At 40.6% G+C, this 23,620-nt stretch overlaps 1 protein-coding gene across 2 annotated transcripts; it reads right to left on the bottom strand.

Annotated features, from left to right (window-relative positions):
- Positions 1-214: 214 nt before the first annotated feature.
- Kcna3 (potassium voltage-gated channel subfamily A member 3) lies at positions 215-16,337 on the bottom strand. 2 transcript variants are annotated; one of them, XM_036190161.1, is made up of 2 exons: positions 14,605-16,099; positions 215-4,274 (listed from the first exon to the last, which is right to left on the bottom strand). In XM_036190161.1, the coding sequence occupies exons 1-2, from the start codon at positions 16,025-16,027 to the stop codon at positions 4,210-4,212; spliced, it is 1,488 nt and encodes a 495-aa protein (XP_036046054.1). In that variant the 5' UTR covers positions 16,028-16,099; the 3' UTR covers positions 215-4,209. The 2 variants fall into 2 exon arrangements, with proteins under 2 accessions (XP_036046054.1, XP_036046055.1); XM_036190162.1 differs by having other exon boundaries at positions 4,215-4,274; positions 12,873-16,337.
- Positions 16,338-23,620: the final 7,283 nt, after the last annotated feature.

Below are 23,620 nucleotides of genomic sequence, written 5' to 3'. Positions count from 1 at the left end.
GAATGACATTTAGAGCCACTTACAGGCACATGATCTGTGATAAGTCACTTGACTCTTTAAAACCTTGACTGTTCTATCTCTAAACTTCAGAAGCTATTAGTAGTTTGTGTGGACAGTGTTTTAGAAATAAAATAGAACATATTGATGATCTTTGCAATGCATAAATATTCTATGAAAATAAACACATGTAGACTCCAAGAAACACTACGTACACTGTTTGCTTTCCTTTGTATGTGGTATATATTGTATGTTACATATATAATACATAAGCTTTTTAAAAACACAAATGACAGCATTTATGGGGTGGTCCCCAAAGTAGTCTATAAAGTTCTATCACAGTTGAAAAAGAGGATATTCCTATTTGGTTTATTGTCACACAATTTTATGGCATTTAAGAAAAACACTTAGACATTTCAAGTAAACTAAATACTTAACCTCCCCCACCCCCCAACCCCAGCATGAAATAATCACACCATAGAAACAATTTACCAGAAAAGAAACACTATGGTTTGTTTAGTGTGGTCAGTTCACAAATGGTTGTAGGATACAGTATTAACACAGTATGCTGGAATCACCACTCAGCACATGTTATCAACTTCAAAGAAAAACGAAACTGGTGAAGTCATTCCTCACAATCACAGACACTATCACATGTGCAAGAGACTAAATTACACCTAAGATGAAAATTCAGATTCACAAAACTAAAATTATCAGATTAAATGCTTCAGCTAATTGCTTCACTAGTCAAAATATACATTTCCTATTATGACAGAGGCATTTGAAAGCTGCCCCCTTTTCTGAATGGAAGGGATATAAGACTAACTTTCTGGACAAATAATCTCAGTATGACAAAATATTTCTGTTATTCGATGGACCCCTACCACTTTAATAACTTTCTAGTGTCCGGATTCCGGCATTCTTTTAACATATCTCTTCCTATACTAAAGCCAGACACCAGAAAATACTACCATTCTTAATGGGTATCGTCACTTATTATCTTTGTTGTGCAAAAGATACAACCCTTCTTCCCCAGTTATCCACTAATGCCAAACAGAAGTGTTTGGGTATCCCTGAATGTTTTCCTCACTCCTGAGCAAAACTAATTACAGTACGGCTCCATTGGGCCTCCTTTGTATTAAAAAATTCACAAAATTTTATTAATATTCTTTTATATGATAGTTATAGCTTCTGGGACCAAAAGGGCATTAACTTTTAAATGTGACAAAATTGTATCTTACAGTCAGCTATAGGTCATTGGTATGCCAATATATCTGATTATTAAATTACAACAAGTAATGGAGAGTAACTTGAGAAGACATTTGTTTAGGTAATGAACTCAACATTAAATGATGAAATGACACATTTTAATAATTCAGCCATATACGAAGGAGAATGAGGTCTAAGTTTTTTAGGTCTTGTCAAGGTCAAGTAGTAATATTAAGAATATAAATGTTTGAGTTCATAATCTATTCAGTTACTTGAGAACTATGTGACATTGTAGTGACTGATGGAGGATCAATGCACATATGTAAGTATGCACGTATGTTAAGAATCTAAAATGCTATGCAATGTTAAAAGCTGAAAAGAAATACTCAGATTACTAAATTCGAATTTAAACTCTTCACTTTACAGATTAAGACACTGGAGTATTGAGAAGTTAAAGGGACTTTCCTGGGGCAAATGGGTGATTGGCAGATCCAGCATTGCAATGCAGATCTCCATCTAAGCTCCCATGTGTAAAAAGAATAAAGAGATAATAAGGCAAACACTTCTGTTCTCCAGTCTTTTCCCACCCCTTTTCCTACCTTTAGTCTCATAATGTGCAATAAAGTTCCTGGGACCATTTTGGCATTTCATGCACACTTTGCAAATCACCTTAACATCCAATTAATGTTACCAATACCTGCCCCATCTTGTTAGCTATTTCATTAATCTGCTTCCCTTTGGGATGCCCCCCTCATTTTTCATGATCCTATTATAGATGAGTGAAAGATCTTAAAGAAGAAGGAATCCTATTTCCTCTTCTCACAATTTAAAGAAGGAGATATATTCATGACGCTTTCAAGGCTTAAATCCCATTTCAATTTATTCTTTAGAAATGCATAAAAATCTTAGCATGTAAGTATTCTTCAAAGCATTTTTAAAGAAATGTGTATAACAGGATTTGATAGCTGGAAAGGGCTTTTGATTTTGCTGAACCTGGAATGCCCACTCTGCAGTTCAAGAAACCAAAGCCTACCAAAGATAATGACTTACCTAGGGTCCCAGAGGTAGGCAGTGGGTAAGAAAGCCAGTATCCTGTTATTTAAGCTCATGCTATATTTATCATTCATCATATAAATGTTTTGGTATGTTATACATCTGATACTGTTCTGCTTTTCTTTGGTGTGTGTGTTGGGGGGAGGTGTAAAAGTCCAGGTTTTGTCTTTATTTGAACTGTAGCCTATAATCATGAAACAGATAAACTATTACATATATTACATTGCTTAAAATTGGGTCATTTTATGAAGGTAGTTCTTGCATAATTTTGCAACACCTACTGATCCTTACAAAAGCATCTGAACGTTTAAGAACCCCTGTTTTGATTTCATCCACAAGGATTGCTTTACTGCTAACGGGGCTGTGACTCTAGTTATGAGGAGTCAGATAATTGCAATGGGCTCACTAGTCCCTGTTCCGGTATCTCTACCACATGAGTGAACACTAACAAAAGCAAGGTGGTGGCTATATTTTAACTTTAGTCACAACCATCTCTATTGGAGACTCATATCACTCAAATCAAAGATAGTTGTCATCCCTTTATCGTCACTAAAATGACAGTGGTGTGGTCTCCATGTTTTGACTATGAAGAAATTACCAGGGGATTATTAAAAATTCATTTTAGACATTGCCTCAAAGAAAATTACCTGGATTGTATTTCTACCTATTTGGGGGCTACTAGGTAATTGGCTGCTTAGTTAAGATTCTTATAGACTAATGAAATTCATCACTTGAATTTTTTAGGTCATCATAAAATTTATATTCCTGGCTTTGAAACTGATAATTTTTTTATAGTAATTAAACTTCTAAAAGTACTCATCAGTTTTTATCCACTTGTTCAGGTGTATTTTGACAATAAACTATGGAAATGAATAAAGTAGTGTACATACTAAATGTTCACAGTTTGACTTTCCATAAGGCTTATGAAATAATATACAAATAGCTACCATTCTGCTGAGATGTCACAGTAAATACAATAATGGCACAGAAGTTAAATGTTCCCAAATGGGATGCCATCTTTAGGACCTCCCAAGTCTCTTTTCCAACTAAAAATTTGTCCTTTCTTAATTGAAAAAGAGTTCCATTTCTAAAAGAATATAAAAATAGAAAATGAGTCAAAGAATATTTTACACATATAATTTTGAAGGAAAAGTTATAAACATCAGATGAGATATTATATATATCTCTAAGGATGTACTTAATCTCACCAACCAAACATCCCATGAAAATAAAATAGAACTTGATATATATGAATTGTCTAAGTATAACTAAATATTGTAATTTTAGTTAACACAGACAAATTAAACATAGAATAAGTATTAATACATTTTTGTAAAATTAAGGTAAACTAAAACCTACCTAAAATCTAATTTGTTAATCTATCACTTTGAATTAAAAAATAAAAGAATGTTTCATCAAGCAAGGCACATTTCTTTTAGGCAAGTCTGTCTTTAATACCATTCATCTGGGCACAGTGTTACTTTCACTTATTTGTGTGAATGGGCTAGCCTACCAATGGAAGCCTTTGGTATAATCACACACTCACAGATAAAGTTAAACCTAACCCAGAAAATAGACTATAGGAACATGTTCCACAATTAAATATAGCCCAATACTTAAATGGAAAAAAAAAAGCCAACAACAACAGTTGGCTTGTTAGAAACACATATGAGGTTATCTTTATCTGTGACACTGATTGTAGTTTTTGGATGCTTTGACTCCACCAGAATGTCAACAGTTTGAAATGATACCTTAACATTTTTTAATTAAAAAATTTTTAATGTTCCTCTTTCTCTCCTGCTCAGTATCATTCGTACCACTTATAATATGAAGAGTACCCGCCCGCCGCTTTGAGTCCTTTCTTCACATGAGGCATTTGTTAGTGATGTGTCTCTGAATACTAACTCAGATGAGGACGTGTAACTTTCACCGCACTCTCATCCAAGCAGTTTAAAACTGAGCATCCTTCTGGTCAAGGCCACTCTGCAGTTCCTTATGTGGGGCTCTTGAGGGACCTGTTGGATAGAGAAGATTCAATAACTTACAGTATATTTAGCATTTGAAATTATAGAATTTATGCTAATAGAAAAGTTCCATTCACTATTTTTTTTAAAAATTTTAGGTTTTCTTACTGTTACATATAAAGTTCAAAAAATTTCATTTTTTTTAAATATTGTAGGCCATATTTTAAATGAGATCAACTTGCAAATTAGGAAGTTTAAGATTACGTTGGTTATAATTTTCGACTAATAATGTGCCATTAGTCCAAACCAGTAGGATAGTATGCTTTTGGAAAAGAGAATTTATCCTTATCCTTAAGGCCATCTGACAGGTTTACAGTGATTTTTAGAAAAGTATATTATCTTCTCAATGATTTCCAAAGATTTCTGGTTCCATCTCCTCCTGTGGTAAGCTAAAATGAGAACTCTCTGAAGTGAACAGGCTTTCTTTCCTTAGAGAGGTGCTCCAAGGAGAGGTGTGGGGGTGAGGATCTGGGGGAGGGAGGAGACACAGGGAAAGGAAGGGGAGTGGGGAGAAAGTTGTGTGAGTGCTAGGGCCTAGCCCCTTTTCATTACAAACCCAATAATCCTTAAAATATGACTATGTACGGTTACCTACACTTTAAGAACTAAGACAACAAAACCTTCTCTGTCAGGGTTGTGGAGAACCAAGAAATAAAGGCTACATGTTTGGTGACCTCCCTTTTCTCCAACTATAAAAACTCTTAGAAATAAGACAGTAATTTGTAAAAATATAAAAGGACAATGACACTATGTTTTTCAGTTTTACCCAGAATCTAGAATGGACTGTAGCACACAGTGGACAGTTATATATTACAAAGGTAAGTTCCTACTTCTTTGCACAGTGTCTGACGCATTGTGGTCCTCATTATAGGTATGTTGAGTAAATACAAAAAGGATACATTAAAATTAGGGTTAGGTAGTCAAAACATTTGCTTAGTTTATAATATAAAGGACATAGAGACTGCTAAATCTAGGTTGAATGTGGGAACGTTATCTATCAGATTCATGGAGAAGAGTGCTCCTCACACATACTCCTGGCTTTAGCAGCTGTCACTGAACCTTGGGTAAATACCCAAAGATGAGGATCTGGAATTTCACTGTGCTTTTGATGAGAGAATTGTACACTCATCAAGCTATATACCATAGGTCCACTGTAAGCTGGGCAATCACCTGCAGAAACACTTTTCTTGGTGTTATGGACTACACTTAGTCATATGGTCAATACTTTCTTTACACTATTTTTCTTGAGTAGGAATATTAAGAGTATATTCATAATATACTTAACTTTTATTGTGAAAATATGAAAACTCCAGTCATTTAATTATTAATTGCCACTAGGAAGAAAACACTAATAACATGGATGATCTGGTCTCCATTTTAGAACCTAAGCCCTCATTCTTGGCTCAGTGAGCCTACAGCCTATTTGTCTTGAGATGGGTCTGCCAGGTTTCACTTGTTCTGCTATTGTTACAACTCAGTAAAAGTGACTGGGCTTCGTGTTTTAAATCTCATTCATGTCCATTACTTCCTGTGAAGGCCTTTGAAATTACTGATAAAAATAATATAGTACTGAGGCTAGGGGATGGCTCAGTTGGTAAAGGACTCACTGCACAATCACAAGGAGCTGAGTTTGATCACCAGAACCCACGTGAAAAGGCAGGGCACGGTGGTATGTGCTCATAAACCCATCCTGGGGGAGGTGGAGACAGGTGGAGACCCTGGGGCTGACTGGCCAGCCAGTCTAGGCTGCTTGGTAAGCCCCAGGCAAATGAGAGATCCTATCTAAAATACCAGGGGGATAGCTCCTGAGGAAGGACACCCAAGGTTGACCTCTGCTCTCTACATACATGTGCATATACACCTGCAAACATACACATGCACCCACACAAACACACATCTAGAGACATGCATGCACACATGTACACACACACACACACACACATCATAAGCATCTTAATTGGGTATAAATGTGGATAAAGTGGTAATTCTATAGGAACAAAAAAAAATAAAGGTGATATCTGGATTGTAATAAGGATGCTTGTGTTAGTGGATAAGAAATGGGTTGAAGAGAAATGAATAGACATCACGTATCAAAACCAATTCTATAAAAGAGACAGGAGGTACTGTGGAAAATCATGACCTATAATTAAAGACACCTGCTCAATAGGGGGAAAAGAGTGGTCAAAGTTTAATAATTATTCATTTGCAAAGAAGCAATTCAAACTTCTTTCAAGTCCAAAATGAAAGAAATATAGACTCAGTCTACTGAACAACGTGTATTTGATGAAAGGCCTGAAATCATTCTAAAAAATGTAGATTTATGGGAACTTTGTTCTCATGATGTGTCTATATTTTGACATCTATTGGAAGTCTTAAAATTGGCCACATTACCAGTATGTTCTACAATTCTAGCAGCAAAAGGTAATGAATAAGCCCCAAGATTAGAAAAATTTCTTCTCTATTATGTATAGTTTTCTGATTGAAGTCTTGGAAGTTATGAATTCTTGAGAAGCAACAAAAGGTTTAAAGACAACAGTACCTAAAGTTAGTAACATGAAAGATATGACCATTGCCAAAACCCAGGAAATTCACTGGAAAATGAACTTGTGAAACTGAATCAATACTACTTTTAGTAACATGAAGAGTATTTAAGTCTACTATTAATAAATATCTAAAATTCACAGACCTAAGTATGTAAGTAAAATATCCAAATTTGACACAGCATAATAAACTGTTCTTCTCAAATCAGTAAAAATGCTTGCAGCTAAAAGGTCTATAGACTCTAGAAATAAAGCAATTAAACTACAGTTTTTATTTGGAGAAAATATTTGTCTTGAGTTTACTGGGTAGATGGACCCTGTAAATGTGGCCATTCAGAAATCTGACATATGGGTACTAGCAAGAAGGTTAGGTGTGTAAACACACTTGCCACCAAGCCTGATGACCTGAGTTTGATTCTTACAACCCACATGGTGGAAAGAGAGAACTAGTTCCTGAAAGTTAGCTGTCTTCTCACCCCCACACTTATATTGTGGGGCATACCCACCCACCCACCTACCCACAAATACAAACACAATTAAAAAATTAAAAGCATAAAAAAATAAGAAATTAAAACAGTCATTTCTACTTTTTGTTTTATGTCATTTCTTTAAGAAGACCTAACAAGACATTCACAGATAAGAGTATTTGGTCTTGTACAGGCCTGTTAGATAAGCTGCTGAAAGGAGTTTCTAACTTCTGTTGGTTTACATATGTAAACTCAAACATATATGTTGATTTTAATTTGTTGACACATTTAATAAGAAAACTATGCCACTTGGATGTGAAGTAGAAATATCTAGTTCATTCACCCATCTGATTTGCCTGGGGATGGAGATAATTCAAAAGGAATATAGAGAAATATTTCTTGGGCTGGAGAGGTGGCTCAGTAGTTAAGAGCACTGGCTGTTCTTCCAATGGTCCTGAGTTCAATTCCCAGGAACCACGTGGTAGCTCACAACCATCTATAATAGGATCTGAAGCTCTCTCTGGCATGTATTCAGACAGAGTACTCATACATAAAAATATATAAACAAATAAAAATTTAAAAAATATGAGTGGGAGAAATATTTCTATTCAAATCAGCAAAACCATTCTTCCTGTAAAGGAGAATACATCTATCATAACATTATCTAAAATCATGGCAGTATCTTTGTTTAACAGAAAGGTAAAGTCCTCTGGGGAATCATCTGTTTGTTGGGATTTTCTGCACCAGTTGGGCCGACAAGTCTATGCACACAGGTATGAGGAGGACTCCTATTTATAAGAAGTACTCTACTAGCTACCACGTAGGATCCATGGTCTCTGGGAAACATCCTAAGTTCCAAGCACCCTTGATAGTTAAGTTATTTATATTAAGGGATTCCATTCTTACAAATGGGGAGAGCTTCTTGTAGGAATCTGAAGTATGTTACACTAAGTGGAAGCCTTTCTAGTGGATGGAACTATAGGAATTGTATTTGTAAGAGCATAATGGGGAGTCTGAGCCGCATAGCAAGAAAATGATGCAAGAAAACCCATACTATCCTCCAATAAATAAACACTGAACACAAATGTATTTCAGGTACTATTCCAGGTCATGGCCTCAAGGAAGAGAGAAAATAATTAATAAATCTAATAGACAGAATATATACTATGTTAGAAGGTAGATTAACTAAAGAAAGAACAATGGGCTGCAATGGCAAGCAGATTGAAAACAGAAGGTTGTAATGAGAAGGTAACATCCAGGAGGCGATGGACTGAGTCATATGGATGGTGCTTCAATGTTCACACATACTATGCAGAAGGAGCAGCTAGCACAAACCCTGCAAGGTGGAGATGACATCTACATTTTAAAAAGAGCAAGAGGAGCACCATGGATCAAGTGTCAGGAAGGCAAATAAGGTCAGAAGAGTTAGGGAATTACTTAGGGCCATGCAGGTCACTGAAAGGTCTATATGGGAAGACTACTATGAGTTCAAGGCACACCTGGTCTACAGAGTGAATTCCAGGCTAATCATGTCCCAGACCAACCAACCAAAAACAAAACAAAAAAAACCCAAACCCCAACCAACCAACCAACCAACCAAAAAAGAAAAAGATGGGTTTGATGATAACTTTCTTAGTAAAAAAAAAAAAAAAAAAGAAGAAAAAAAGCTGGTGGGGATCTCATCAGGAATTCCCCAGAGACTTTGTACTGTGACAGTTCTAGTTAGAAGCTCACAGGAAGAGAAAATGCTTCCCCTATTTCCATTCTTCCTTCCACAAATGAAGGTGGGACCTCACTGTCTGTAATGCCCAAACCCTGAATAAACCATTATTCATAACGTTCTTCAGATATGATGAAACATCACTTGGGGCTTATTCAACTGCTATATTACTAATGCCCAGAGCCCTAGCTGTTTTCCAGGGCATTGTTCCTATTCTTCACATAGGTTATGGTAACAATATGGCACTTGAGAAAACGATGAAGCCTCTTTTCTAGGTCTCCTTTTTAAAGCATGCGATAGTGATGGTGCAAATTCTGAAGTGCAGGGAAAAATGCACCTGGTGGAGAGGTAAAGGGAGAAAGGAAGGAAGAAAAGGGAGGGAGAACATGAAAATACTCTTTTGTAAATATTTTTTCTTTGCAATTTGGAAGAGAAACTTAGACACAGCACCACTAAACCCCAAGCTAAACCGCTGAAAGCCTTCTAACAAGTTGGGATCATTAGGCTGTATTTGCAAGCTGAGAATGAGTAAATGACAAATACTATTATCAAAGGCTACACAACACTGACCATTTTCTGGCAGGAAGTTAAAATTTGTAAGTAAGGTTTGGACTTTGTATAGCTTTCCATTCTTTTTTTAAAAAAATTCCTCCTGATTTATCTTTCCTCAAAGATAAATATCCTTACAGAAATTGTATAAAACACACACACACACACACACACACACACACACACACACACACACACCCCTCAGCACAAAATAGGAAATCCTACAGACCAGTTTTTCTATATTCCTTAGTTGAAAGGGCCCATTACAAAACAGAAAGAAAAAAAAAATCCCACCCCAAGACTCCATCCCTACCTAAATAGCTTTTTCCAGGTCTAGAACTTCTCACCTCTATCTCACAGTGTTTCTTAAGTCTTCAGATTGGGGGGCACATGCTTCTTTGAATTTTTTTAGTGGGAAGTGTTATTACTTCGATTCACAGCCAAGAGGTTGAAACTGCTGCAGACAATGTTGAAAACTTCAACGTGTAGAAAATACAGTTCTCAAAGGAGTGACCTATTGATGTGTGTCATATGTACTGTAGTTATATGCTGTGTACAAAGCTGTTGCTTGGGTGTGCTGTATGACAAACACGTAAATAAGCTTTATGTAAATCAGGACTTTAAATGTCCTTTACTGTGCATGCAAAAGTTGATCAATCCTGAATTCTGTTTAGAAGCTTAGAAATGACACTTTCTTTTCCACATAGGTGTCCTGTTTTGTCGTCATATTTAGTCGATGTTTGAATTTGGTACAATGAGTTTAAAACACCACACAAGGAGAAAGAAACAACAAATATCAGCTTCTATGGTTTGCTCTGGTCACTGGCTGTGACATCCTCCCAAGGTCGTGTTGAGTTGGACCGACCCAGCCACATAACTCACAAGAATCTCTTTTCAACACTCAAGATGTTCAGCTAAGTTCAACACTGAAGCCTGTAGCTGGCAGAGCTAATTGGCATAGACAAATGTACATTCATGAGCACACACTCTAAAACTCAAATACCCATCTATTTTCACAATATAAAAGATTTAGAATCTTGGTAAAGGGGCTACATCCAGTATACATGACAAAATTATGTTCTAATGTTTTTTAAGCAGTCTCTTAATGACTCATGGCGTGGCTAGCTGAGCCACTAATGCCACAAATTTCAGTGACCTGAGAACCTCCTGCTTTCTATTCTGTTGTAAGCAATTTGTACTTTCTTGCAAGAGTCAAAATGTTTACATTAATTTCTGGCATCGTTCCTCAGAAACCTAACCAAAGTACAGAGAATGAAAAGTGTAATAATTTACATCATATTGCCAAATAAAACACATGTGACTAGGAAATAAATATAAAAATTGAGAAACACCCTTGTCTTGGTGGCTATCCCTAACATTACAGATAATGGCTTCTAAGGTTAAATCTAGATACATCAATTACATTAGAAGGAAAGTCAATCTCTGTCTGACTTAAATATCTTAGGATTGATTCTCCTGGTTACACACATCTTATTATTAAGAAAGGGTTAATTTTCAGTGTGCTGAAGAGAATATGTTTCTACACATTGATTAGTAACATGGACTGAAGTCAAATTTAAAAGCCTAAGGGATTCATTTTATTTTTCAACACACCCAATAAAACTAGCATTGGCTTTGGAGATATAATGACCTGGCTTTTAACTGTGGCTGGGTGTCCTTCTAGCTCGAAGTCACAGGGAATTACTTTAGCATCCATCATCCCCCACCCCCTAAAATGAAGTTAATGGCACTTGCCTTACAGAACTGACAAGTGTCCAGGGCATTGTTGACCCTTAATAAATGTTAATTGTGTTATTACAAAAAGGAAATTACTGATTTATTATTCACAAAAATTTGTATTGATTATATAATATTCATAAGTAGTGATCACAAAATAATGCAATCTTTTAATTTGATGTATGGCATGAAATTATTTAGTATGACCAATGTATGAAGTACTATTTATTACTTTGATATTACAGAAAAGAAACTAAGGAACAGAGAAGTTATGTAATGTTCTCAAGGTCATGCAGTAGAAACAGGAGACAAACCCTGCTACATGACTGCAGAACAGCTTCTTTCAGCCCCTTCAGTAAGAGCCAGGGAATACTAATGTCAGAGGAGAGTGTTCACCTCACAAACACTGTTTTCTGTGCTAGGCACCACTACCCCAAACATCAAGCATCCCCAAATCAAAACACAAAACCTATAACCTTTAAGGAGTTTCCAATATGGCGACAGGAAGCAATTACATCACCTGAAAGCTATGACTCAAAACCTGTGCTAGTTCTCTGGTTAGAAAAACAAAAGGTCTTCTTCAAACTCCTCTTATTTAAGAAGCACAAAAAATATGGGCTAACGTCACTTGTTTATGGAATTAATCAAGGTGCCTACATTTCAAATTAGGAATAAAAGTGTTACCTTTATGTCAGCATTTTATGTGATTGCTCTAATGTGTCTAATGTGTCAAAATATGTCATGAAAGGAATGTCTCTCTACCAAGAATATCAACTATTAGATCAAAATGTGGCTTAATGCCCAAAGAAAATCATACAGGCAAAAGAAAGTAGGTAAAAATCCTGGTCAGACACAAAGAACAAACAACAACCAGGTAGATAAAGAATTATTGCCTCTGTCTTTTTTTTTTTTGTACATTTCCCTTATATTTCCTGTTATAGTCTCTGTTAATATTTCTCACTCTCTCAAATGCACAAATACGTTAGGTAGGCTTATGAGAGATTACCTAAAATGATTTTATGAGCTTTAAATATGAGGTTACTGTCATGTACTCTGAGGGACAGACTACTTATGTGCCACCAACCCCCCAAAGCAGCTGTGTATAATTCATACAACACACATAAAGCAAAATGACTATGTTGAAGTAAAATGCCAATCTTATTTCAATTTTAAGTATTTGCTTCAACAACTATCCTACCGATACTAAATTACTTGTGTAAATTAAAACTGGACTACTAACCTAGCAGTAGGGTCTGCCTTTTATTCATTTTAAAGGGGAAACCAATTGTTCAGAGGCCAAGTGGGTTGGTTAAAGTAATGGAATAATTTTCAGGTCAGCTTGGGTGAAAGTTGTTCAGAGGAGAATTGTCTGTATCCTTTTGCAATGAACAATGGAAACCAAAAGATAACCAGAAACCTGGGGAAAATGGTAAAATTTCATAATGATCTTTTCAAAGGCCAATTGGCATGTGACATAAAACTGTCTATTTTGCAAATATAAACCCAGCTACAAATGACATTTCCCTGGCTCCCTGCAAAAAGGATCACTCTTAGAGACACACAGCACAGTGCTCACCTGATTCTGTCTGTTTGCTGGCACCCCTCAGCATGTGGCTGAAATTTGCAGGTGTTCTCTCAAGGTCTGGTTATTTCCTGATCCTCCTTCTCATTGACTATAATCCGCCCAATGAAATCTGCATCCCTCATATATTTGAGGTTAATTTTGCTTTTCAAGTGCTGTGGTGGTGACAGTCCTGTTGTGGGGTCTGGATGTGTTTCCTTTTTATCGAGGAAATCTGAAGGTATCTTGTAGTAAGACTTCGGGTACACTGACTTCCACTTGTTTATATACAGAACATGTTTATATTGCTGTTTTCATTTCATCTGTTAGCTTGCCATTTCTCGGCGAAAGAACTGTAAGAAGCATCTTTAAAAATTGTTACCAAATAACTGACATTTAATTCAGATCCTGCCTTCTTGTGGCTTACATGTAACATTCCAAATATGATATTTTCTTTTTTGATTCAGTCATTATGGGATAACATCAATGACTTATATAAAATATAAAAAACATTTTGAGATTCATTTCACCTCTTTATCATCTTACACTTGATTTGTGCGGTTTATTCAAATAGTGATTTTTTTTTCTTATGAAATCATATAAGTAGGAACCATCTGGAAAGGTTACTGTGGAAACGACAAGGCCTGAGGGGGTGGGGCTAAAGAGCAAAAGATGCCATGACAACCTTTTTCGGGTTTCCCAGGAAACATGGGTTGCTATGGGAACTGCATCAGTCAGGTCCGAATTAGTAACTTCCGCTGGAAGGGGTGTCTGCCACTGTAATCTTCTTGAGACACTGAAGCAGCTTATCTCTCACATACATTAGGAATTTTTGTGGTTTCTCTTGGCAGCACTGTAAACGAGCTTCTAGACTGTTGTAGATGTCGGCTGGGGCACGTACTCACAACTTCACTAGAATCCGTGTCTCATACTTTCAAAATGCCTTGCAAACTCCAAAGAGTTAATACTCGTATCAGGACATTTGGGCCATTTCCTTTTTGGTTCAAAGTTATTGCGAACCTCCAATTCTTAGAGGAGAGATTCAAACTGAAAGACCAGTCAAAAACAAGATAAATTTATGGTGGGTTTATAAGTCATGGCTCTAGTTAAACTTTCTGTCCACATATCCAGAGGCTAAGTAATTAAATAGTCACAAACAACAACGAAAGTTCCCCCAGACAGGAGCGTTCTTTAAATTCCGCCTCCTTTACTCAGTAAAGCAACAACTACCTTTTGATTTTGAGGTTAAACAGTTACTCTGAATCTTTAGTTTCATTTCCTCCCAGGTTGTAGCTTTTCATAGGGCGTGCACTAGAAGTCAAGCTTTAATGTAAGTTTGTTGGTCACAAAATTAAAGGAGAGGGAGGGAGAGAGAGGGAAAGAAAAAGAGCTGAGAGAATGCAGCCCACTTGCAGAACAGACACCTGTTTCAGTACGAAGCAAACGGGAGAGGGGGAGTGCAGTGTGCTTTCCCACTTCTCCACGGCCTTTCCTTGATGAATGGTCTGGAAATGTATAAATCAAGGGTATACACAGACCAACGGAGCACGTTCCACACAACACTGGGCACAGTATGGCAACGGTATCATATATTAGACATCAGTGAATATCTTTTTAATGTTGACACAGGAGTTGGGATTATTGTTCGTGGTGCACGTGGCAGTGGAGTTTCCCGTTTTGAAAGGGGTCTGGGGGAAAGCGCTGTGGTTCATACCCCCCTCTTCGATCACCATATACTCCGACTTACTCAGGGTGGAGTTACTCCGGGCTTTTCGGAGCTCCTCAGCTGACGAGGAGAGGTGCTGGCAACTTCCCACGTGCATGTACTGGGCTTGCTCTTCCCCTTCGGTCTCCCGGTGGTAGAAGTAATTGAAGTTGGAGACAATGACAGGGACTGGCAGTGCGATGGTCAAGACACCTGCGATGGCACAAAGAGAGCCCACAATCTTGCCTCCTATGGTCACTGGGTGCATATCACCGTAACCGACAGTTGTCATGGTTACCACTGCCCACCAGAAGGCATCCGGGATACTGTTAAAACCCGAAGAAGGGTCGTCTGCCTCAGCAAAGTAGACGGCACTGGAGAAGAGGATGACCCCTATAAAGAGGAAGAAGATGAGCAGCCCCAACTCTCGCATGGAAGCCTTCAGTGTCTGCCCCAGGATCTGCAGCCCCTTAGAGTGGCGGGAGAGCTTGAAGATGCGGAAGACCCTTACTAGGCGGATGACCCTCAGGATGGCCAGAGACATGGCTTGCTGCCCATTACCCTGTCGCTCAGCCAGCTCAGTGCCCAGGGTGATGAAGTAAGGGATGATGGCTACAACGTCTATCAGGTTCATGATATTTCTGGAGAAGGTGGCTTTACTGGGGCAAGCGAAGAACCGCACCAGCAGCTCAAAGGAGAACCAGATGATGCACAGGGTTTCCACCACAAAGAAGGGGTCCGAAAAGCTGGAGGCCCCAGAGGCTACCCCCGACGTGCTGTTGTTGGTGGCCTCGAACACGTCCTGGGGCGGGGAGGCGGGGTAGTCTTTCTCGTCGCGGAACTCGGGCAGGGTCTCCAGGCAGAAGATGACAATGGAGATGAGGATGACCAGCACCGACACGATGGCAATGCCCCGGGCCGGTCCCGAGCTCTCGGGGTATTCGAAGAGCAGCCACACCTGGCGCTGGAAGTCTCGGCGGGGCAGGGGCCGCTCCTCCTCCCGCAGGAAGCCCTCATCCTCACGGAACTTCTCCATGGCCTCTTCGCCCAGCTGGTAGAAGCGGATCTCCTCGGAGAAGATATCGATGGGCACGTTGACCGGCCGGCGGATGCGGCCCCCGGACTGGTAGTAGTAGAGGATGGCGTCGAAGCTGGGTCGGTTGCGGTCGAAGAAGTACTCATTGCGGAGCGGGTCAAAGTACCGCATGCGCCGCTTGGGGTCGCCCAGCAGCGTCTCGGGGAACTGGCAGAGGGTCTTGAGCTGCGTCTCGAAGCGCAGCCCCGAGATGTTGATGACCACGCGCTCCCCGCAGCAGTCCTGCTCGCCCGCGGCGGGCAGCGCGGGCGGCAGCGGCTCGTAGCGGTCGCAGCCACCGCCACCGCCGCCACAACCTCCCTGAGGCGGGTCCCCACCGCCACCCGCCGCCTCTGGCTCCAGCAGGTGGTCCCCGGGCACCACGGTCATGTCTGGCGGCAGCTCGGCGCGGCCGGGGCTCTGCAGGGTGCGCGCGCCGCCGCTCGCGGGGTCCTGCGCAGGGTGGGCGCGGTGGCGGGTGGAGGGCTGCGGCGGCCGAGCACGGGAGGCGGCGGTGCTCTTCTTCCTTGCAGGCGGCGGCCGGCCCCCCGAGTCGCTCCTCCTCGAGCTCCCCGCCCCACCGCCGCCTCCGCCCCGCGAGCCCGGCCCGCCGCCTGTTGCTGCGGCTGCAGCGAGGCTCTGTCTGGGGCTGGCGCGGTGCGCGGGGCTGGCTGCACGGTCCAGACGCCTCCTCCCTCCTCCGCACCCCTCCCCACCGGGCGCGCGCCCGCCTCGCCACCGCCGCCACCGCCCCCGGGTTTCCCGCCCACTGAGCGCGCGCCGCGCGCTTCCCGCTTCCCCGGCCGTGCTCCTTGCCGTTCTTTGTCACTGGATCTCCTCCAATTTGCATCCCCTTTTCCCTAGACCCTCCCGAACCTCTACCCAGCCAGACTGGCCCTGGAGGAACCGCGCCGCCTGGCCTCATTCCTGGGCTCCACTTGCTTCTGGACAGCACGCATTCCCTTCTCGCGCAGGGCTCAATCTTAGATCTGTTGAAGAACCACACCTCGGCCCTGGGATGCAAGCCTGCATCCCTGGCCCTTCACACTTTGCCTGGGCAGGAGGAAGGGCAAGTTCCAGTAGAGCAGGTAGCAGAAGGCCCAGGCAAAGGAGGAAGCAGGGCCACGAGGTGCCAGGCCTCCTGACTCTGAATGTTGTGGGAGGAGGGGGTGTAGGCTAGGTGGTTAGCTTGGGCAAGAGGTGAGTCTGGGGCCAGCATTCAGATTTTGGAGAATAGAAGATTACTAAAACCTGGTGTGTGGGTGCTGTAAACTGAGTTTGGACAGGAAGCCCAATTGAGTTAATGGGTACATAGGGTCTGAAGTCTTCCCAAGAGTCTAAAAAGGGTCCTTAGAGACGTTCAGAGACCTCACTTTTGTAAGGGCTAGTTCACCCTGGACAGAATCAGGGCTAAGTTTCTGGCTGGAATTAGTGAGGGCAGCCTGATTTTTAAAAGTTTGATTTACTTTCAGTGGAAAAATAAGAGGGGAATGGTAAAGAAAATCCACCACATCTCATCTATGTGGTTTGATAACTCAGTGGTTTGTCTGCTGCGGGACAGACATGAGCAGCGTGTCTGTCCCAGTTTTATTTAATGTCTGTCCCTCGATTTTATTTAATGCAATGCCTCCTGTCTTTGTGGCAGGGAACTTGCCTCGGTTTAGCTGCTAATGCGGGAAAGGCTTCATTTTGCAGCTTGTGTGTCCCTCTTGCTTGATCTGGGCCTAGAGAAAACATGTATCCCCTGTAAACTGTTTCCCCAGATTGTTGTGGTTGTTTGAAGCCTAATTTCTGCCTCCAGACGTTTTAGCAACCCCAAGTATAAGTACTAGAGTTACAAAATTCTGTTTTGAATCATCACAGTCATTTGCAAAAGAGGAACTGTTGTCTAGACATCTATCTACTCGTTCCCTGAAGTGATCTGAAGATGCAATTTGATGTAAGAGTGATTGGTGGCCATCCTTCCCTACCACTTCTCCCAGCCACCAAACTCTACTATAGACCGGGCTTGCGCAACTTCTGTTCTTAGCAACCATCAAAGCACCTTGGGAATCATGGGAACTCATCATTTGTTTGTTGAGTCGAATTCCCCAACAACCGATGCTTTGTACTTCTCTCTGCTCCAGGCAGACATTTCTTCTGTGGAGTCCAGGACCCTACGGTGACTCTTCGGATGAGGAATGAGGGGAAGCTTGGGATGAGGAGTGAGGGGAAGCTGACCCTGGGGGTGCAGTCACCCTACAGGTTTCTACAGCCAGTACTTGCAGGGGTACAACAAGTACCAGATTCTTTATCACTCCTTCATCTTCATCTTTACATCCAGCCCAGTGCTGGGCATTGCAGAGTTAAGTATATTGTCAGATGAAAATACCAGGCAACCCTATAAATCCCTCTTAAACACACAACTTCAGAGCTATATGTTGTGTGATGCTCACCACATTATTTTATATACATTATGTTAGCTGGTGATTAGGGGAACAGTTGAGCGGATGTCCATATATGTAAATCTAAGGTTGAGAAAGACTGCGTCCTGCAAGGATAGCTCGCTGAAAGGCAAAGACCCTATTTTTAAAGACTGAATGTTTCATGCACTTCTATGTCTGACTTAGAAGGTGATTTATTCTTCCTTTTGCAGGAATTAATATTGAAATTAATATTAATCAATGGCGAAGGAGACTAGAGCAAAGGATGGTCCTGTGATGGATGGTCACAAGTTTCTTCCTGCTGTGAAGTGTCTTGTCTTCAGAAATGACTATTTCCACTTCTTTCATAGGTTTGCCTTGTCTGGAGGATTCTGATGACGGGCTTGTCCAGACAGCCCTTATTTTGTATTTGAGACCCTGAGAAATTTAGCGATTTGTTCAGCTTGCATAGCTAGCGAGTGACAGAGCTGGTCCTAAAATCTTGGATTATTTCCAAATCTAGTGTTTGCAGTATTATATCACACTGGGAAACTCTCATGCTGATCACTGTGAGCACTTGATAAATACTGGATTTCTAAGAGCAGCCTATTTGCTTCTGATTGCTGACTGTTCGCTTTCAATTCATATTTATTTTAACAGAAAACCACTGCCTTTTAATGGCTACTCGGCCGCCTATGGGAAATGAGTTGGTGGGTGCATTCCAGCCCTGTTGGACAACAGAATCCATTGGAACAAATCAATGTCAAAAGTGGCACTTCAGGGGGAACACATACCATTTATTAAGTACCCCCAGGGGAGTAGCTCAAAGTGATTTGATAATGTCTCATTAATCCTCATGACACCCCTGTGGGATAATAATAATATTATTATAATGTTTAAGTGTAGGACTGTGGCAAAGCAAACAGCTTCTCAGAGCCTATTCAGGATTGCTTAGTATTTCAGTCTTCTTATTCAAATCTAAGTAAAGCCATCAGGTTTGCAAGTAGCAAGTGAATCTTGGCATTTGGTCTTTCTATTTTGCTCTACACATAGCCTTGGCTTCTGACTGACCACAGCAGGACTAGAAATAACTCTCCATTTGCTCACCAGATGGGAAACAACATCTGGGAGTAGCTCTGGAGTATTTGAGAATGTGAAAGGATTAGGAGATATTCTAACCCACATTCATAGATGAGAGAACAGAGAAAGAACACTTACCCAGCTACTAGGTGTTGTGCCTTATGAACTTTAAATATAGTTCCTGCCCTTATTGAGAATTACCTAGAATTCAGAAGAAAGACTATAAACCTGTGGAAAAATTTCAGTGCTTTTAGTTAACATGCAAAAGCCGGTATAGAAATAGCAGAAAAAATAAACTGTAGCCATTCAGCCTACTGAAGCCAGGCGGGGCCCTGCTGATTGTCAATCATATCAAGCTAGTTTCTATCAGAGTCTTCATGCTTGCTCCTCTCTGTGCCTCAAATGCTCCCTCCCCAGATTTTCACATGGCTTGCTCTATATCTTCATGCAAAAAGTAAAAAAGGCCTTCCCTTACCACTACTACCTGATTTTAAATTAATACTCTCTGCTCTCCTTTCCATCTGCAGTCTGTTGTCTGCTTCCCCCCTTTGCATTAATTTACTGAAATTATATTTTGTGTTTTTATTCACATGTATCAGTTATATACAATAACGGCTTTCATTATAATTTTATATCATAAATAATTAATTTAAAAATCATATCCACTTGCATTACCCTCACTTCTCCCCCCCACCCACTGATCCCCTTCTTCTTCCAACTAGTCCCCTTTCTAGTTTCATGGACCTCTGACCGCGCCCTCTCTCCATCTCTCAGTGCGCGCGCGCGCGCGTGTATGTGTGTGTGTGTGTGTGTGTGTGTGTGTATGTGTGTGTGTGTGTGTGTGTGTATGTGTGTGTGTGTGTGTGTATGTGTGTGTGTGTGTGTGTGTGTGTGTGTGTGTGTGTGTGTGTTGTGATTTTTTATGGGAGATTATGGACAAGATTATAGATTCTCTACCAGTGGTTCCACTACTGCAGGCAATGTTTCACTCCCAGTGACCATTATTGGGGGGAGGTGGGACTTTATGAGCCCCTCAAACCTAGCCACCATTATCTGCTGCCAAGTCCTTAGGGAACTGCAGGACCTTCAGCTCCTACCCATGGCAGGGTGTTGACAAGTCCAATGCAGATATGTCTTGTGTTTATTTGGCCGTTTGCTTATTGACTGCTGCCTTGTGCACAAAGGCAGAAACTCCAAAGGCAGGGTTTTGAGTTTTCACTGTCTGTGTCTTTCCAATCTTGAACAGTGCTTGGCATAGCGAATGCTTAATATATGCTTCATGGAGGAAAGAGAAGATTAGGGATGAGCGCATTAGGTGAGTTGGGACAGCAGTGAGCCGGCTGCTATAGAAGAATTATTTTGGAATGGTACCTGTCCAGGTCTGGAAATAGCTGGACTGTGCAGATATGCAAGGATTCTTTGTTTTCTTTCCCTTTGTAAAAATTTCTACCCTTTTACCCCCATTTTTCCTTCTTTCCCACTTCCCCACCACCCTGAGTGAGACTATCCTGAACACCAGCAATGTACTTCAAACTCCCCACTTGATTTTCTTCCTGTAGACAAACCCAAACTTAATATTTATAGCACCCAACTCATTATCTTTCTTCTCCAACTTGCTGCTTTTCCTGTTTTCCTTACTCAGCTCTGAAATACGGAGTCATCCCCACTTCCTTCCAGTGGCTCTTCTGTCCAGTTTGTCAGCAAGTGCCTTTCATCAGCCCCCCAAGTCCCTGCCAACTCATCCCCACTTCTTCCTTTTCGCCACCACTGTTCCAGTTCTGGCCGCATTAATGGTTCCATAAAAGACTGCCCATTTTCAGTTTCTTTTATGTATTTCATTCTCCAGGGTGTAGCTGAGTTATTTTTGTAAACCTAGATTTTATCATGTTGTTCTTGGCATTGCCATGATGGTGGAACCTGCCTTTGACCTGTTCTAGCAGCATCTCTGCACCCTGTCCTGGCCTGAACAGGTCATCACTTACACACTTGGGCCTTTGCTCGTGCTGAAGTTTGCTGGATACTCCTGCCTTTATCCTACCTGTGAATTCAATCTTCTAATCCCTACTTAGAAGCTACTTCTTTTGAGATCGCTCTACTCCCTGTCAGCCATCATTACCTTTGGAAGAGTACTCAGGAATGGAGCTGTTACACTGACCAGGCACTAAATAGGTGTGGTAGCTAGCAGGTGTACTTCAAGCCAGGCAGTATTCCTACTATGCCATTTCACAGGTGTGAGCACAGGGTGAGAGAGACATTTGTATAATACCAAGTATTATAATGGCAAAACATGGCTAGGAAATGTAGAAACAGGATTCACACTGGAAAGTTCACACTCTCAAGCTCCAGATGTCCATGTTATTCAACTTTATATTTCTACTCTCTCCATGTTATGTTGCTAGGCTGGTGAAGTCATATATCAGCAGAAAAATGATTATGAAACACCAGTTTAAACATGATTGACCATGGTGAAGGAGTTAGTGGATTTATCGTCAATACAAAGATTATAAATGGAACCTCCTGAATTTGTATGAATGGTTTTCAAAGGGCTCTATGTGTACAGAGGAAGCTATTACAGAAATAGATGCAGATCTGGGTCCTGACTGAGGCTAAGATGGCTCTTGAGTGTCCCTCAGAATGGCTCAGTAATCTATGTTCTCACACAGCAGAGTGATTTTTAGAAAAACATTTCTGTCAGGGAAGATGAAAATCTTGTCAGCAAATATGCAGCCCAAGAGTTAGAACCATGATGTTCAACCACGCATCTTAAGCAAGCCCAGCACTTTCTTCATGAGCCTTTGCACGTGAGAGAAGACAAGCAGACACAGGGACACCTGCGTGGCCTTTTCTGACTCTGGCTCATTTATTGAAGAAGCAGGCACAGTAACACCTCTAATCACAGATGAGGTGAAGTTAATGATGAGATAGGCTGTGAAGGCTCCTGGTATGTAGCAATTATTCATCTGCAGATGTGAGTCTTCTCAACACTCAACACTGACTAGAAACAATGGCGTGGCTTCCAGAGCACCCGTGAACATACATTTTTCTGGCAAGGGGAACATTACAAGCAGTACTATAATGCTGTCACCGTGTTTTTTTCTCCAAATGGATCTGACAAAGGATGCTTTAAACATTTCTGGAGAATTCCTGTAATTTGTGTCCTCATGTGTCTCCCATGAAGTACTTTGTTGTAAGGCACTGGACGAGCTGCAATTTAGTTCTTTATTTCAAGAGCTAAAAGGGATTATTTTTAGTCACGTGATTGTATTGACATTAATGTGAACTATTGAACATAAGTTAACATGCAATTGGAAAGCTTCTGAGAATCTGCTGAAATATTATTAAGTCAAGGATAAACTTGATTGATTGAGTTTTTTTTAATTTCTATTCTGGTGAAAACTGAAACCTATTTTATTAAACTACAGACTTAATCTTACAATATTATTACCTTTTCATTGGTTTTACAATGGTGTTGACAAAACAATTCAAGAATATGTCTGTACAGTAGTATTATAATTTTATTGCGTTTTCACTGATAGTAACATTAATGAAGGTGTATAAAAGTCTATAATGAATTAATATCAACTAGTATAATGACAAAAGCATGAACTCAGTCCTTAGGGATACTTCATCATATCCAAGATACAATGCAATTAATGTTATTTGTTTGGTTATGAAGTGGATACACATAAAACAGAAGCATGTTGTGATGTGTCCTTCTCTACTGGACTCAGATGAAGCTCTATGCATTGAACATCTTTTTTTCCATATTAGGGACATGTCAGTTCTAAAGCTCATTCTATGCCAACTTAGGAAACTGTTGAAAATCTCCTCCTTTCTGCCATCCCTGCTTGTGGATCTTGGATCTTTCTTGTTGCACTAAGCCTGGAGAGTCTGAAGTGGACTCCCCACTATCCATAAAACTTTAGGAGGTTCTGAACTTTTACTGGTGTTTGCATCACAGAGCTAAGCTTGACTTGCTATTATTCCATCTTCTCTATTGAGATTGAAGCCTTATTTTGAACTCTACTTGCCTTGCTTGAGACAATGTTTTTATTTTTAACAGTTAGTAGGCATCCCAGGAGCTGAGCCCTTCCCTGTAAGAAATCTTTATTATGCTAGATGGGCCTCCTGGAACTATATAGCTTCTTCCATCTACTTACCAGTATTGCTTTTGCTATGACCATGCCTGTGGCCTCCCATCATCCAATGGCTTGAAAGGAAGTCTTCCCAGGTAACACTCAAATTTCATTCATCCTTTTGAGAATTTCTCTCTTGAGAAATTGGCACCCTTCTTGGGAACCTGTTCAAAAGCTAAATTTATCCTTTCTGTACCACATCTCCTCATTCTCAACTTCCTTCTGTATCCTCACTAGCCCCCTGAAGTTCTAGAACGCCTTGTGATTGAATCACGAAGTTTGGCAGGCAGAGCTAGAAGCGAAAAGCCAGTTTACAGAGAGACATATTGCTTACATAGTTATTTAAATGAAGTGTATAATGAATT

The sequence above is a fragment of the Onychomys torridus genome, chromosome 6 (assembly GCF_903995425.1).
Source record: "Onychomys torridus chromosome 6, mOncTor1.1, whole genome shotgun sequence".
Lineage (NCBI taxonomy): Eukaryota > Metazoa > Chordata > Mammalia > Rodentia > Cricetidae > Onychomys > Onychomys torridus.
This window is presented reverse-complemented; position numbering and strand designations above follow the sequence as displayed.